The 13969-nt window shown below is 35.5% G+C and overlaps 1 protein-coding gene across 1 annotated transcript; it reads right to left on the bottom strand.

Annotated features, from left to right (window-relative positions):
* Positions 1-3884: 3884 nt before the first annotated feature.
* LOC132617294 (calcium-dependent protein kinase 21-like) lies at positions 3885-13122 on the bottom strand. Its single transcript, XM_060332269.1, has 8 exons — positions 11716-13122; positions 8945-9088; positions 8703-8855; positions 7760-7872; positions 6668-6835; positions 6460-6587; positions 4968-5067; positions 3885-4454 (listed from the first exon to the last, which is right to left on the bottom strand). The coding sequence occupies exons 1-8, from the start codon at positions 12503-12505 to the stop codon at positions 4377-4379; spliced, it is 1674 nt and encodes a 557-aa protein (XP_060188252.1). The 5' UTR covers positions 12506-13122; the 3' UTR covers positions 3885-4376.
* Between the last annotated feature and the right edge of the window lie 847 nt (positions 13123-13969).

Raw genomic sequence — 13969 nt, 5'->3', positions numbered from 1 at the left:
GAGAATAATCCAGCCATATTGAGTGTAAGACAACCTCTCCTCCATTTTTTGTAAGTTTATTTTCATGGGATTCCAAAAATATAAATAAATAAAAATTTAGAATTAGGACGTGAGGAGGGGAACAGGTTAGGAGACTGGGAGTCGTCACTGATAAGCTTGTGTTCTAATTTTACCAAAAATGAAAGTACTTACCATGCATTTATTGGTTGTACTGAATTGAATTGTAATAAAAATAACTTGTGTGCAACAAACAGAACACTCAAATACTTATGTTGCTCGGACTTTTCAAAACTGTTGCTGCAGTCCTGTTGAATTCTTTAAAAATGCACTACTTGTGAAGGTTTTAACATGCACTTGATGGTATATTGTAAGAATCCGAGCAACATAGCTCAATATTCTTACTATTTATTATTGTCACTCGTTCTTTTATCTTGAGTTTTCCTTACTGTACAAGATAAAATAATAATAGTATTAGTCAGTGCACATGAATTCTCATGGTGAAAATTTTAAAACATTACTATAAGAAAGCAATTTATTTAAAAAAAATGAAAAGGAAAGCTTCGCTGTTAAGGGGAGCAAGTGAGGCTGGTTTTCGCAATAATCGAAACATTAGGAGCATCCTAGGCGCCATTTATACTATTATATTAGTATGTTACAAGTCTCTTAACACAAAACAAATAGCGGCGGAACCAGAAATTCAAAAAAAATATATATATATGCCAAGATGATTTAACAAATTATATATATATATATATATATATATATATATATATATATATATATATATATATATATATATATATATATATAAAATTATTTTTATCCTATTTACGTAGTATAATATTTCACCAAAGAGTGTTCAATTGAACCCCTTGCACCATTGTGCCTCCACCCCTCAACACAAATGTTACTTCCTTTTGGCCATAGTCATAAATATATTTGTCTATTGTTCCTTATCTCTTCTTAAATAAAAAAGTAGCTCGGTGCATGAGGTATGTCGCGTTCACACAGGGTCTGAGGAAGGGTCGCAGCTTAAGGGGGTAAACTGTAGGCTGTTACCTTTTATCTCTCCTTTTAAAAAGAAAAAAAAGCAATTCAGTGCACTAAATATTCCGTGATCATGTAGGATCTAAGGAAGGGTTTTACCTTGTCTGTACTGATTCTATGGCTTCAACCTACTATCTATAAGTCATATGGAGACAACCTTATCTCTCCTTAAACGACTCTTTTAATTAACATTCACTAATTGTATTCGTTAAAGGTAAATTTGAAAAAGAAATAAAAAATAACTTCTTCTAAAACGACAAATATTTAGAACAAAGCCAATATATCGAAACTCACATTTGGGGTAGGAGAGAGCAGTAAAGTTTTTTAATCCTAGGATCCTTTCTTTTTTGATCATTTTATTTGGACAACCAAGCTTCACAGTACTGTTATTCATCCTTCCACATAAGTAAACTCCAACGAACAACATTATAAAAGATTACATTTTTATTTGTCTTGGTGTATGAGCCAATGTAGCAATGACAGTCTGTTTCCAAGGCAAAAAAGGAGAAAGTGCACACGTGCACATGAATATAATATGCTTAATGGGAATACAACATAAAATATTAACCTCACGTGCACTGGCAATTTCAAAGGATTTGTCTCCATTCTTCAATTGCAATTTATGTCAGCAGAATATGAGACTTTAACCTTGGATTCCATCTTCTTAATTGGCTTAATACCTAGATGGACCCTTAAACTTGGCATGTTTTGTAAGATAGGCATATAAACTTACAAGGTGACCAGATAGACACTTAAACTTACTCAAAGTGTATTTTTCAAGTTTTCCAGTTATTTTGAAAACAAAAACTATATTTTTCAAACACTCACAATTTTCATGGCCAAACAAGCCCTAAATATATCACAAAATATATTTTTTTTAAAATGCAAAAATAAGACAATCGCATATACATGAGACTATAAATGTGCACTTAAACCAATAAATACTCGCTAATCGCAATTTTGCAGCTTTCAATTAACTCGGTTTTTTTTTTACACTTGAATAATTAAAAAACAATAACTTTAACCAATAAAAATCCTTAAAAAAAGAAATTTCAAATTAAGAAATTTATTTTTTTTAAGGATTTTATTCTCGGCTTTACAGTTTTCTTAATTTGAAATTTCTTTTACACTTGAAATACTGAACTTAGAAATTTCTTAATTTGAAATTTCTTTTTTTAAGGATTTTTATTGGTTAAAGTTATTGTTTTTTAATTATTCAAGTGTAAAAAAAAAATCCGAGTTAATTGAAAGCTGCAAAATTGCGATTAGCGAGTATTTATTGGTTTAAGTGCACATTTATAGTCTCATGTATATGCGTTTGCCTTATTTTTGCATTTTAAAAAAAATATTTTGTGATATATTTAGGGCTTGTTTGGCCATGAAAATTGTGAGTGTTTGAAAAATATAGTTTTTGTTTTCAAAACAACTGAAAAACTTGAAAAATACACTTTGAGTAAGTTTAAGTGTCTATCTGGTCTCCTTGTAAGTTTATACGCCTATCTTACAAAACATGCCAAGTTTAAGGGTCCATCTGGGTATTAAGCCTTCTTAATTCTTTCAAAATAATAAAGCCTGATCCATGTACCTTTCCTTTTTCAGTAGAAAAAACTAAGGTTTTTCATATTAACCATGTAAACTGAATGCAAGAGAGCAAAGTGTTGGCCGTTGGGTGTGAATAAAGTTTCACATTGATAGTTAAAAAGAAAAAAGAAGCTATATGTAAGGTGATTGATAATTTTAATGGTGTGAAGCGTTTTGAGAGTGTTCATTCTAACACAAAGTACATTAAAAGCAATGAAGCTCCTTGGTAACGGATTTATTCGAACTCAATATTTTTTATACGGAGCATGTGTCTATGCGTGTGATAATCTACTACATACAACTTTAACAAATTTTAGATTTAAACGTATAATTCTAAAATTATAGTGAGTTTGATATTAAAAATTTTAAACAGCAAGCCCATCAAATTTAAATTTTGAATCTGTCTTCTATTATACTGAACTCTATGATTTGTCAAGGGGTGTTCCATTTACGAAAAACAAAGGAATCCTTGGTCACAATTTTAAATTGTATCTCTAGTTGTTCAGTAATTAAAGGTACTTAATGAGTACATGCACATACTTACATTAATTGGCCAGCATTAGTAAGAAGAGCCAAGGGACCCTTTATTACCACTCTTATTTTGACAGATCTGGTACATATGTGTATATATATATATCTTTTAAATTTTCACTCTTATCTTCGAACTTCTATGTAATGATTAAAAAAATGTATTTTTTCTACTGCTTGATGTTACAATTTTCCTAGGATTTTGTTCATTCGAACAATTTTATAACCTGTTTGACTAGGCTTTTGAGAAGCTGCTTATTCTTTTTAAAGAAAATGCTTACTTCAGAAAAATGAAATTTGGCCAAGCTTTTAGAAGGAAAAAAAAAGTGTTTTCGAATAATAACTAACTCGTATTTGAAAAGATGAAAAAATACTTTTTTCCTAAAGCACTTTTTAAACCTTTGACAAGCACAAACTGGCGTTCTAATATTGACAGTTTTCCAAATTGACTGCCAAACACAAATTGCTACTCTTGAAAAGTACATTTTTCAAATGCACTTATAACAAAAAGCACTTTTCAGAATGAACAAATTTGGGACTTGGAAGCTTTGGCCAAAAAGGCTAAAAGTAAGAATTATAAAAAAAGAATTTTAAGATTTAAAGAAAAAATCAAGTCAACAATGAAAACAGAAGATCAAGACACCCTCAGTACGATTAACTTCCATATGTCTTCGTCGTATTAACTTCTGCCTTTTTCCCATATAACACGTGGTGTCCGAGTCAGCTTATGTGCATCAAGTACCCAACCTCAAATTATAACTTGCTAGTTAGCATAGTTAAATATGAAAAGCATCCAATGCCTCCCATAGACATCAGTCATTGGCATCTTAAGCACATCAGTAGCATAAGGTCAACAAAAAACCTCTTTCTTTTCAAGCACAGAGCTATTTTCAGGCTGTCTTATTTTGTAATCTATAGACAGGGTCAACATGACAACGGCGATCCACACAAAATTACAAGGGGACCGGTTACATCAAAGGAAACTCAAAATATGCCATTAACTAGCTACACACACATTCTCCGCGCGAACTCAACCTACACGAAAGTGCCTTCTGTAATCCAGTGCTACCTGAAGAAAGTTAAAGGATTGAAGAAATACCTAGTACATCACCTATACTTCATCTCCCTTTTCTAAAGTGATTGTCTCATGGTAGACGCCTCTCCATCGTGCTGACTGGTGAACATTTTGTGTTTGTTGCATGAGTAATTCCGTCAATGCACTAGAAAAGCCTTTGTTGTGGTTGTGTGGTTCCACTTCTCATCATAGCACAGAACTCCTCATAATTGATCCTACCATCCTGGTCAATTGGAAGAATCGGTATGAAATTATCGGGTGATTTGCAAGAATGACCTCCATATGGGATGGTCTTGAATTTTGGCCTCGCTTAAAAAAAAAACCTTTAAAATATGACCTCTATTGCTCATTGGTCATACGTTGTGACATAAATTAGTTTTGCTTATGAGTTAGGACTTCGGGACATTTCAGTAAGTTGGAGACAGTAAACCTGCTCGATTGACAACAAATTTAGCATCAGAGGTAAAAGTTGTAACTTCTGCTCGAATAGCCAACACATCACACTATCTTCATTGTTTGTAACTTCTTGAAATGTCCTGATCTCCTGCCTCATAGGGAAAGCTAACCTATGCACCCACTACAACTAGAACTTATGTCTGATGGGTAACAGAGGTCATTTTTTAAAGATTTTGTTAAGCGTAGCCAAAAGTTCAAGACCACTTTTTATGGTGACCTATTTCTACTATTTTTCACATTAGAGTTTTCAATGTCAAGCATTTCATATAAGACCACTTACATTGTCAGTGTCCACCTCTGTGATTATTTCCTTGATTGTAGCCTCATCACCCATACCATATTCCTTCATAGCGTTTTCCAATTCATCTCTCGTGATGAAGCTGAAGAACATTAACAACATATAAAAGTGAACATGTTACTTACCCGGCAAAAGAAAAATGTGTGAAATCTTAAAATTTTACACGACCACTGGATGCTTCCAAAAGGTTCAGAAACCATAAAAATCTTCCAAAATAGCCAAAGCATAGAAACAGCCAGCAAGAGATCAATATGTTACTTATGCCATTACAAAGGTTCAATTTTAAATCAAGAGTGTCCCAAAATCACACGCTGGTGTCCACACCAGCTTGCACGGACCTCGACTATTCTACTGGGTACCTGCTACCTCTCACCACCTCTCACCAGCACAAGTATCGGGTAACTCTGCCCAACAAGGCATAGGCAAATGTGAAAAAATCACCTGAATGTTTTTTGTCTCAGCTGGAATTTAACCAGAGACCTCATGGTTCTACCCCCACTTCATTGACTACTAGGCCACGCCCTTGGGCAACGAGGATGACCCAAAATCACCTTTAATTCTTGATTCTATAGACCATAATACTGTTCATTTAAAGATTCCTCTTAGTTCTTCATAATCAGGAAGGTTTCTTGATGGAACTACCATATGGCAAAAACTATGAGGGGACATCTGATACTGGGGTAAGCGTTAAGTATTGCTGTATTAACTCCCAAGTTAAAGCAATCAGAAGCCACTGCCCTTTAAGCTTATGTTGTTCGGACTCTTCTAAAATGTTGTCGCACCCGTATCAGATCCTCCAAAAATGCACTACTTTTGGAGGATCCAACACGCACCCGTCGGCATTTTTGAAGAGTCCGAGCAACACATCGTGCAAGTAAATGAAATCTACCAACCACCTATGGCCAATCCCACCCTTAACTCAAGTAAATTAAGTAATTAGATGGCTTTGGAGGTTTTCCTCTCAATATCCTAATGGTCTAACAACAAAGGTAATCACTTGCAAAATCTCCGGCCCCTATCAAGTTATTGATTCCCTGTTGATGCCATGAATCCATCGATAAACCAAATAAAGGGATATTTCCTTATGTGATGATATAAGATACGAATAGCAACAAGGAAAATAATACTCTTTCCGTCCCAATTTATGTGAAGGTGTTTGACTGTGCACGGAGTTTAAGAGAAAAAGAAAGACTTTTGAAAGTACCGGTATAAAACAAGCCATAGAAATCTATAAATCATCTCAATAAGGGTAAGAAGGGAAGTCAATTGTTACTAAATCTAAACAGATGTCATTCTTTTTTGGACTGACTAAAAAGGAAAGAGTGAGACATAAATTGGAGCAGAGAGATAAGGTTTTTCTTTTGGTTTTGGGAAAAAATTATATTTTATTGATCTGCATTGGCATGTGGAGCATTTGCTGAACACACCAAGATTTAGTAGTCAAAACTTCAATTAGAAGTTTTTATGGACTTACCCGCTATGGTCCTTGTCAAAATGCTGAAAAGCTTTAAAGAGATGTTCATCCCTTTCAAGCCGATGTCTATGCATTGTTGCGGTAATAAACTCAATGTAGTCGATTGTTCCATTTCCATCCACATCAGCCTGAAATGTCAAACCGTATTACAGGTTAGAAAATGAAATTAAGAAAAATTAAATCTAGTCAGAGGCATCATATTACTTACAGCTTCCATGAGTTGCTTGACTTCAGTCTCAGTTAGCTTTGATCCAAGTCGAGCCAATCCCGACTTCAATTCTTCATAAGTGATTGTACCACTATTGTCTGTATCGATGTTGTCAAACATAGCTTTCAAACCCTTGATTTCTTCTTCAGATAAATTTTCCGCAATGACCTGGGGAGATTACAAAACGTAACAGAATATCAAGAGCTTGTCAGAACAGAAAATGCTGATATCCATATCTTTGCTTTGCTTTGTTAGTAATCCGAGTACATGTTAGTCAAATTCAGAAACTGTAATTTGTAGACCTTCGTTCGATGAAAATCCGTATACTGGTATGAGGCATCTTGTGAATGGAAAATGATCATCAATTAAGGGTATGTTTAGTATGAAGGAAAATGCTTTTCATAGACAATATTTTCCTGGAATATAAGTGATTTTCTAACTTATTTCTAGTGTTTGGTAAGTAAGCAAGAAAATATTGTCTCAAGAGCATTTATATGTAATCTAGGAAAACACTATGATGGTGGAGTGGGATGGGGTGGATAGTGGAGGGTCGGAGTGGTGGGGGTGGGGGTCAGGGTAGTCAAGGTGTGGGGTTGGGGGTAGGGAGGAGACAAAGTGCTCGAAATGCCACTTATAGAACTTGTTTTCCCTACTCCCATGCGGGAAGTCATTTTTCTCAGTTTTAAAGAACTTATTTTCCTAAAAATTTTGACCAACCAAGCATGGGAAAATTGAAAAACGTTCCTCCATACCAAACACACCGTAAGATCTTACTCAACCACAAAGGGCACCTTGTGGATGGAAAAATCAGGTGATGTTAAGAAATTTTCTCATCTAGTTGAGCAAACATATCCATTGTTTAGCACCTTCCTTAGAAAGATTAAGTATTTTTTTGAGTATAGTTCTACTTCCACTATCAAGTGCCTAGAAAATGCTACATCCTCTAGATAATTCAGTATGGACGGCATATGCCGTATCACTTTTGCTACTGAAGAACTCGTAATGATAGTCAAAGATTCTGAGTAACAGCAGTCTCGAGAAAATACTTAACCACGTGTGGTGCCAAAATTAGATTGCAATATTAGATTCTACCTTCAATGCAAGTTTTTTCAGCTTGTTCATTGCTCTGAACTGCTTCATTCTGGACAGTACTGCACTGTCTATTGGCTTGTCTGATGCTTCTCCAAGTCGAAGCCATGGATGTTCTGTAGAAACAAGCACAATGAATGCTAAGTAATACACAAGCAAACAAAACCTAAATCCAGCATATAGAGCATTTAAACACAAGGTGCATGCCAGTGAGTGAGGCCACTTGCTTGCAGGCAAAGACCTAAGAAACCTAGGAAGCAAACTGAAAAGAGGGGGCGAGGGTGGTTAGTGGTTGATGAATACCATGGTTTCTCATCTGACTAAATCTTAATGAGCGAAGTTACCTGGTACCTGTATTGATAGAAGGATGCAAGTAGGAAAACACTTACCCATATATGGTGTACAGACCAAGGAAATAAATGCATGACGTGTGTCTTTTGTATGTGGTTTATCACTTAGCCATGATTAATTAACATGTATTCTTAACTCGTCTCTTTTAACTATGGTAAATTAACGTGGTTTGGCGCACGCACTGGGTTCTATAAGCGCATTGTGATGCAGGTATCTGGTGGAACAGTCGAGGTGTGTACAAATTGGCCCGAATACCATTGTTAAGAGAGAGTGAGCGAGCGAGAGGAAGAGAAGGAGAGAGAGGAGAGGAATGGATTAACCAGAATGACACATCATGCTTGCTCTGTAGTACGAGAACAACTCAATGTGATTTATCCATATACTGAAACCTTAACTATACCCAGAAAGAAAAAAGAATCGGAAAAGAAACAAGAATGTGGGCTGCTAGTGATCCAACAGAAGAACGAATTCTTCAGAAGAAATGAGAACTCGGCAGTGAAATCCATTACCCAGAACCAAATATGCATATGCATAATGAAAAGACATGACACGCGGCTGTAACTTCTGATTACACGAAGGGAAAAGACAGAAATACCAAGAACTTGCGCTGAAGTAATTCTCTTCTTTGGTTCCTGAGTTAGCATTTTTCGAATAAGGTCCTTGGCACTATTTGATATAGATGGCCATGGATCACTTTGAAAGTCGATTTCTCCTTTTAGTATGGCATTAAATATTCCCTTTTCAGTTTCTGCAAAAAGATTTGGCAAGATGCGTTAACAAATTACAGCAAATAAAACACAGTACACAATCTTATTAAACTTTTATTTCCATCCTTACCAGCCCAAAATGGAGGTACACCACTGAGTAGAATATATAAAATAACACCTGCACTCCATACATCTGCTTCCTTCCCATAACTACGCCGCAATACTTCAGGAGCAACATAATATGCACTACCAACTATATCACGGTACACCTTCCCTGACATTTATAAATAAAACATAAGTTCATCTATTTTAGATCCTAAATAGAAGAGTGGAGGAAACAAAAGATATTTGAAGTTAACCATGGTAATGATCCATGCGGTAATACTGAACTAGTGACAAGACAGCACATGACATAAAAGCACATAGAAAAATGTGTTACATTGAATGGGATGCAAGTTTAACTAGTTTGTGAAATCAACTATAGCACAGAGAATCCCAAAAAAAAAAAAAAAAAAGGGAACTCAGATCACATGACTAGTGGATGTGCTGTTAAGTATACCTATCACCCAAAAAAAAAAAGGTGAGAACAATAACAAGACCAAAAAACAAAAGCAAAAATAAACTAAGAATGTCCTCTAGGGTATGTTGGGAGGGATCCACTAAGGCTTGTTTTTACAAATTTAAGTAATTTTCTAACTTCAAACTTAAGCGCCATTTACTATCTTTTGGGATGCCACTGAATCACTGATTTAGGCTACTCTACAAAGATCCAAGTGGAATTTGCTTGGTCGACAACATGCTACCTCGGAGAAAATTTGTATTAAATCCAGCCATCAAGTCTTAATCGGTATTTTTTTTAAATCGGACTAGAAGTTATATTAAGTCATAAGTCGTTGCAGGAACAAGTGAGTAATTAGCTCAAGTATCACCATATTCTTCTATACCAGTTAATGGGGAAATAACAAAAATCGCGAGCTGCCACTGTTATAAGAAAAAAAGGAGGGGAGAGTTTTTTTTTTTTTTTAATTGACAGTGGTCTCCGGGCCAAGCTTGTGTAAACCTCAACTATTCCACAAGTACTTACTATCTTCGACCAGCGCAGGTACCGGCTGACTCTGCCAACCAAGGTTTACGCGAATAGGAAGAAACGTCTTGTTTTTTTTTCGCCTTCGTTGGGATTTGAACCTGAAACTTCATGGTTCTTCTCCCACCTCATTGACCACTAGGCCACACCCTTGGACTAAAGGAGGGGAGAATAAATAAATTAAAATCTTATGCAAACTTTTGTTGTTCCTCTAGTGCTTTTATGAATCCCTATTTTGGGAGGTTACATTGTGTTCTTGGCTCTAATCAATAGATATATTCCTATTCATCATACGTCCCAGGATCAGTGACAGACGCCTTTTTCTCTTTCTTAAATACATGGGTCATGACTCGTGCCTGACTCAGCCAAGGATATCTTCAAGGGTAGAAAACTCAAATACTAGTCCCTTTTTTTGGTAGAGTAAAAATTCTATTGATTTGGAATAAAACTCCTGTATACAAGCACTACATGAAAAAGTAGAAGTTATACAAAAATATGGATCTCTAGAAAAGAATCCAATCATCTATACAAAGGGGGAACTCGGGTTACACCAAAATTAACCAATAAAGGAGGATATTCTCAGATATGGGTCCCGTTTGTCTGTATAGACTGATTTTCCTATTTCTAACACAAATCATCCCTACGCGGTTTATCTGGAACTCAGAGGAACTATAAATTTCAGTCACGCTACACATAATCTTGGACGATTTTTAAAATTAATTATGAATCTTGGACAAATGTATTAACAAATATGGTTTGCGCCATCATTTATAAACTATTTATGATTAGCTAGCTTGCAACTTTAACACTTAAGTATGCTTAGGCGTCTTACTTTCCGTTCTAGTCTGCTTCAAAAAGAATGTCAAAGTAATTCTTTAACTCCAATATCACAAGATTCAAGGGCATTTTCATACGTTATACACATCTTTAGTTTGGTAGGAGTAAGGTCTGCGTAAATTATACCCTCCCCAGACCCCAAGATGTGGGATTTCACTGGGCTGTTGTTGTTATTGTTGTTGTATACACATCTTTAGTTTAAGACCACAAGATTCAAAAGTCTTACTTAGTTTTTTTAAACTTTGTGCCTAGTCAAACTAAGACACATAAAATAAAATGTCGGGAGTATGTTTGTTTGACACTTGTAGTTTTCCTCGGAGATACTTTTTTTTTCTTTATTATGACTATATATAACATATCAAAAAGAAAAAAAAAAAAAGAAAAATTTGACAAGATTTCTCATGTGTCAATTTGGGCTACATATCAGCTCAGATTTTAAATGGGCTGAATTGGACGGGTCAAAATAGGCTAAGCTAATAATGGGCGGGTCAATACGGGTTGTGCGGGTCGTGTTTTCTTGGGCTAATTTTGTCACACCCTAATGGTAATCATTGATTGCTTGCTTGATTGGCAGGATTGATGCAATTCTTATTCCAGCTAACAATAAATACATCTTCAACAAAGATTCATGTATCTTTAGATTTTATCCCAAATCCCCAATCAAATCTCTTCTTTTTGAAGACTTCTCAAATAGAATCTACTGTTAGTGTCTTAGCGCTAAAATGTCCTTGTCTTCATGCATTGACAGACACCTCGAAGCAATAGAAGTCATGTAAGCATTTAAAACTTAACATAATATCAACTTCTTCTCAAATAGTATCTACCGTTAGTGTCTTAGCGCTAAAATGTCCTTGTCGTCATGCATTGACAGACACATCGAAGCAATAGAATTCACGTAAGCATTTAAAACTTAACATAATATTAACTTACTGACAACACAACAATTTATTCTAAATCTCGACGGGAAAAAAAAAACTGACCTTCTTCAATGAAGACAGAAAGTCCAAAATCAGTTGCCTTAAGCATAGCATTTTCAACCTTACTAGTCAGTAAGAAATTCTCTGGCTTAAGATCCCTATGCATAACACCCATAAAATGGCAAATGTTAACAACATTTACAATCTGTCTAATAATCTCAGCAGCATCCTTCTCCGAGTAATATCCCCGAGCTATAATCCTGTCAAACAACTCTCCTCCAGCACAAAGTTCCATCACGAGGTGGACCGATTGCCTACCTTCATAAGCACCCTTGAATTCCACAATGTTTGGCTGCCCGCTCAAATGCTGCATAATTTGAATTTCCCTCTTCATATCCTCCCTATCATTCTTACTAACAAGTTTCCTCTTAAGTATGGACTTACAAGCATAAGGTTTCCCGGTTGAATTCTCTGTACAATAGTAAGTCACTCCAAACTGACCCCTACCCAACTCTTTCCCAAGTGTGTACATCCTTCTAATATCGTCGAAAGGCTTTCCTAATATGTTATTCACATTGGTTCCTTGCATTTGGTCTTGGGGCTGCACGGTAACAGGCCGTGCCTGTTGCTGGGGCTGAGGCTGTGGCGGTGGCTGATATGGTCTTTCTGGCTGGGGCTGAGGCTGTGGCGGTGGCTGATATGGTCTTTCTGGCTGGGGCTGAGGCTGTGGCGGTGGCTGATATGGTCTTTCTGGCTGGGGTTGTGGTGATTTTTGATATTCTTGATTACCACTTCTTCTTCCATACACATTAGCACCTTCTTGGGTATGTTTCTTGCTAAAACAACCACCCATTTCTACCGTTTATTCAACAAGATTGAATTTTTTGGACTTCAATTCCTAAACAAGTTACAAGAAATCAAAAATTTGGGGTTTTAACAGAGTAAAAGATTGTAACTTTGACAAGATTGAACTTTGGAATTAAAAATTTGAGGCTTAACTGAGCAAAGATTGAATTTTGGGACTTTATTTGCTCAAGAAATTGGGGTTTAAATGAGTAAAAGATTGCAACTTTGACAAGATTGAGTATTTTGGACTTCAATTCCTCAACAAGTTACAAGAAATCAAGAACCTCAACAAAGTAAAACAATGCAACTTTGACAAGATTGAATCTTGGTACTCAATAAGTTACAAGAAATCAAGACTATGGGGCTTCAAAAATGTAAAAGATTGCAACTTTAACAGAGTAAAATAGGACAACAGTGTGAATTACAATTAAGAGAGATTTAAAGATTTGAGTGGTGAAGCTCAATTAGTATAAGATTATATTGCACAGATCAGAAAATGCCAAATATTTGAACACTGTACGTTGACTTGGACACAACTTCCATTTGTTTCTTTGTTTGCCAGCTTTTCTGTTTTGTCTGTCCTTATTATCCTAGGCTTTTTTCCCACTAGCTAAAAGAAACCCAGTTTTCCTGTGATGAAAAAAATAAATACTCAGGTCGGCCATTTAGAGCCTGTTTGGATTGGTTTATTACCTTTTAAGTTAAAGTAGCTTTTAGGATAAAATAAAGGAGAAACGACACGCGCTCGCTCAAATCAAAATAATAATTCGCTCATACCTTCGTTGCTTTCGTATCCTTAGAAAAAATTAAAATAATTTACTCGAGATGCCCCGAAATTATAATACGAATATAGTATATAAATATACTGAGATGGTATTACAGAAGACTGCTTCAGTCCTTCTCTTAGTCCTCCAAGATACATCATGATATATAAATATACTGAGATGGTATTATAGATGATCATGTAAATTTATTCAAAAAGACACACTTTTCTGGAAAAAAAAAAAACCCTCTATGATAGCATCATCTTATATACATATATTGTGATGGTATCATGGAGGACTGTTTTAATCCTTGAATGAAACACTCCCCAGGACCATGGGTACCATCGTGGTATATAAATATACTGAGATTGTATGAGGACTAAGAGATACCACCACGTCATATAAATATACAGCGATGATGTCATGGAGGAAGGCTTTTGGGCGAGAGGGTACGTCGGGTAAATTGTTTTGGGCGAGGGGGTACGGCGGGTAATTAGTTTAGGAGCGGCATGGGGTGGGTAATTATTTTGTATTTTAGGGATATTTGAGTTAATTTTCCTAAAATAAATGAGTCACTTTAAAGCATTTGTTTTAATCTAAAATAATAAAAATAAGTCAAAAGCCATAAAGTTAGAATTCTTAATTTATGACTTTTGGCTTATAAGTTATAAGTCAATCCAAATAAGCTCTTACACTCTGTTTGGATG

This window comes from Lycium barbarum, chromosome 11 (genome assembly GCF_019175385.1).
Source record: "Lycium barbarum isolate Lr01 chromosome 11, ASM1917538v2, whole genome shotgun sequence".
Taxonomy (NCBI): domain Eukaryota; kingdom Viridiplantae; phylum Streptophyta; class Magnoliopsida; order Solanales; family Solanaceae; genus Lycium; species Lycium barbarum.
The sequence above is the reverse complement of the archived record's forward strand: the minus strand, read 5'-3'. Positions and strand labels throughout refer to the sequence as shown.

Coding starts and splice junctions, on each gene's coding strand:
- LOC132617294 (XM_060332269.1), bottom strand. CDS start 12,505: ATGGGTGGTTGTTTTAGCAAGAAACATACCCAAGAAGGTGCTAATGTG. Junction 7,873..8,702: donor TACTTCAGCGCAAGTTCTTG/GTATTTCTGTCT, acceptor TTGTTTCTACAG/AACATCCATGGCTTCGACTT. Junction 6,588..6,667: donor TCAAGCAACTCATGGAAGCT/GTAAGTAATATG, acceptor TTGACATTTCAG/GCTGATGTGGATGGAAATGG.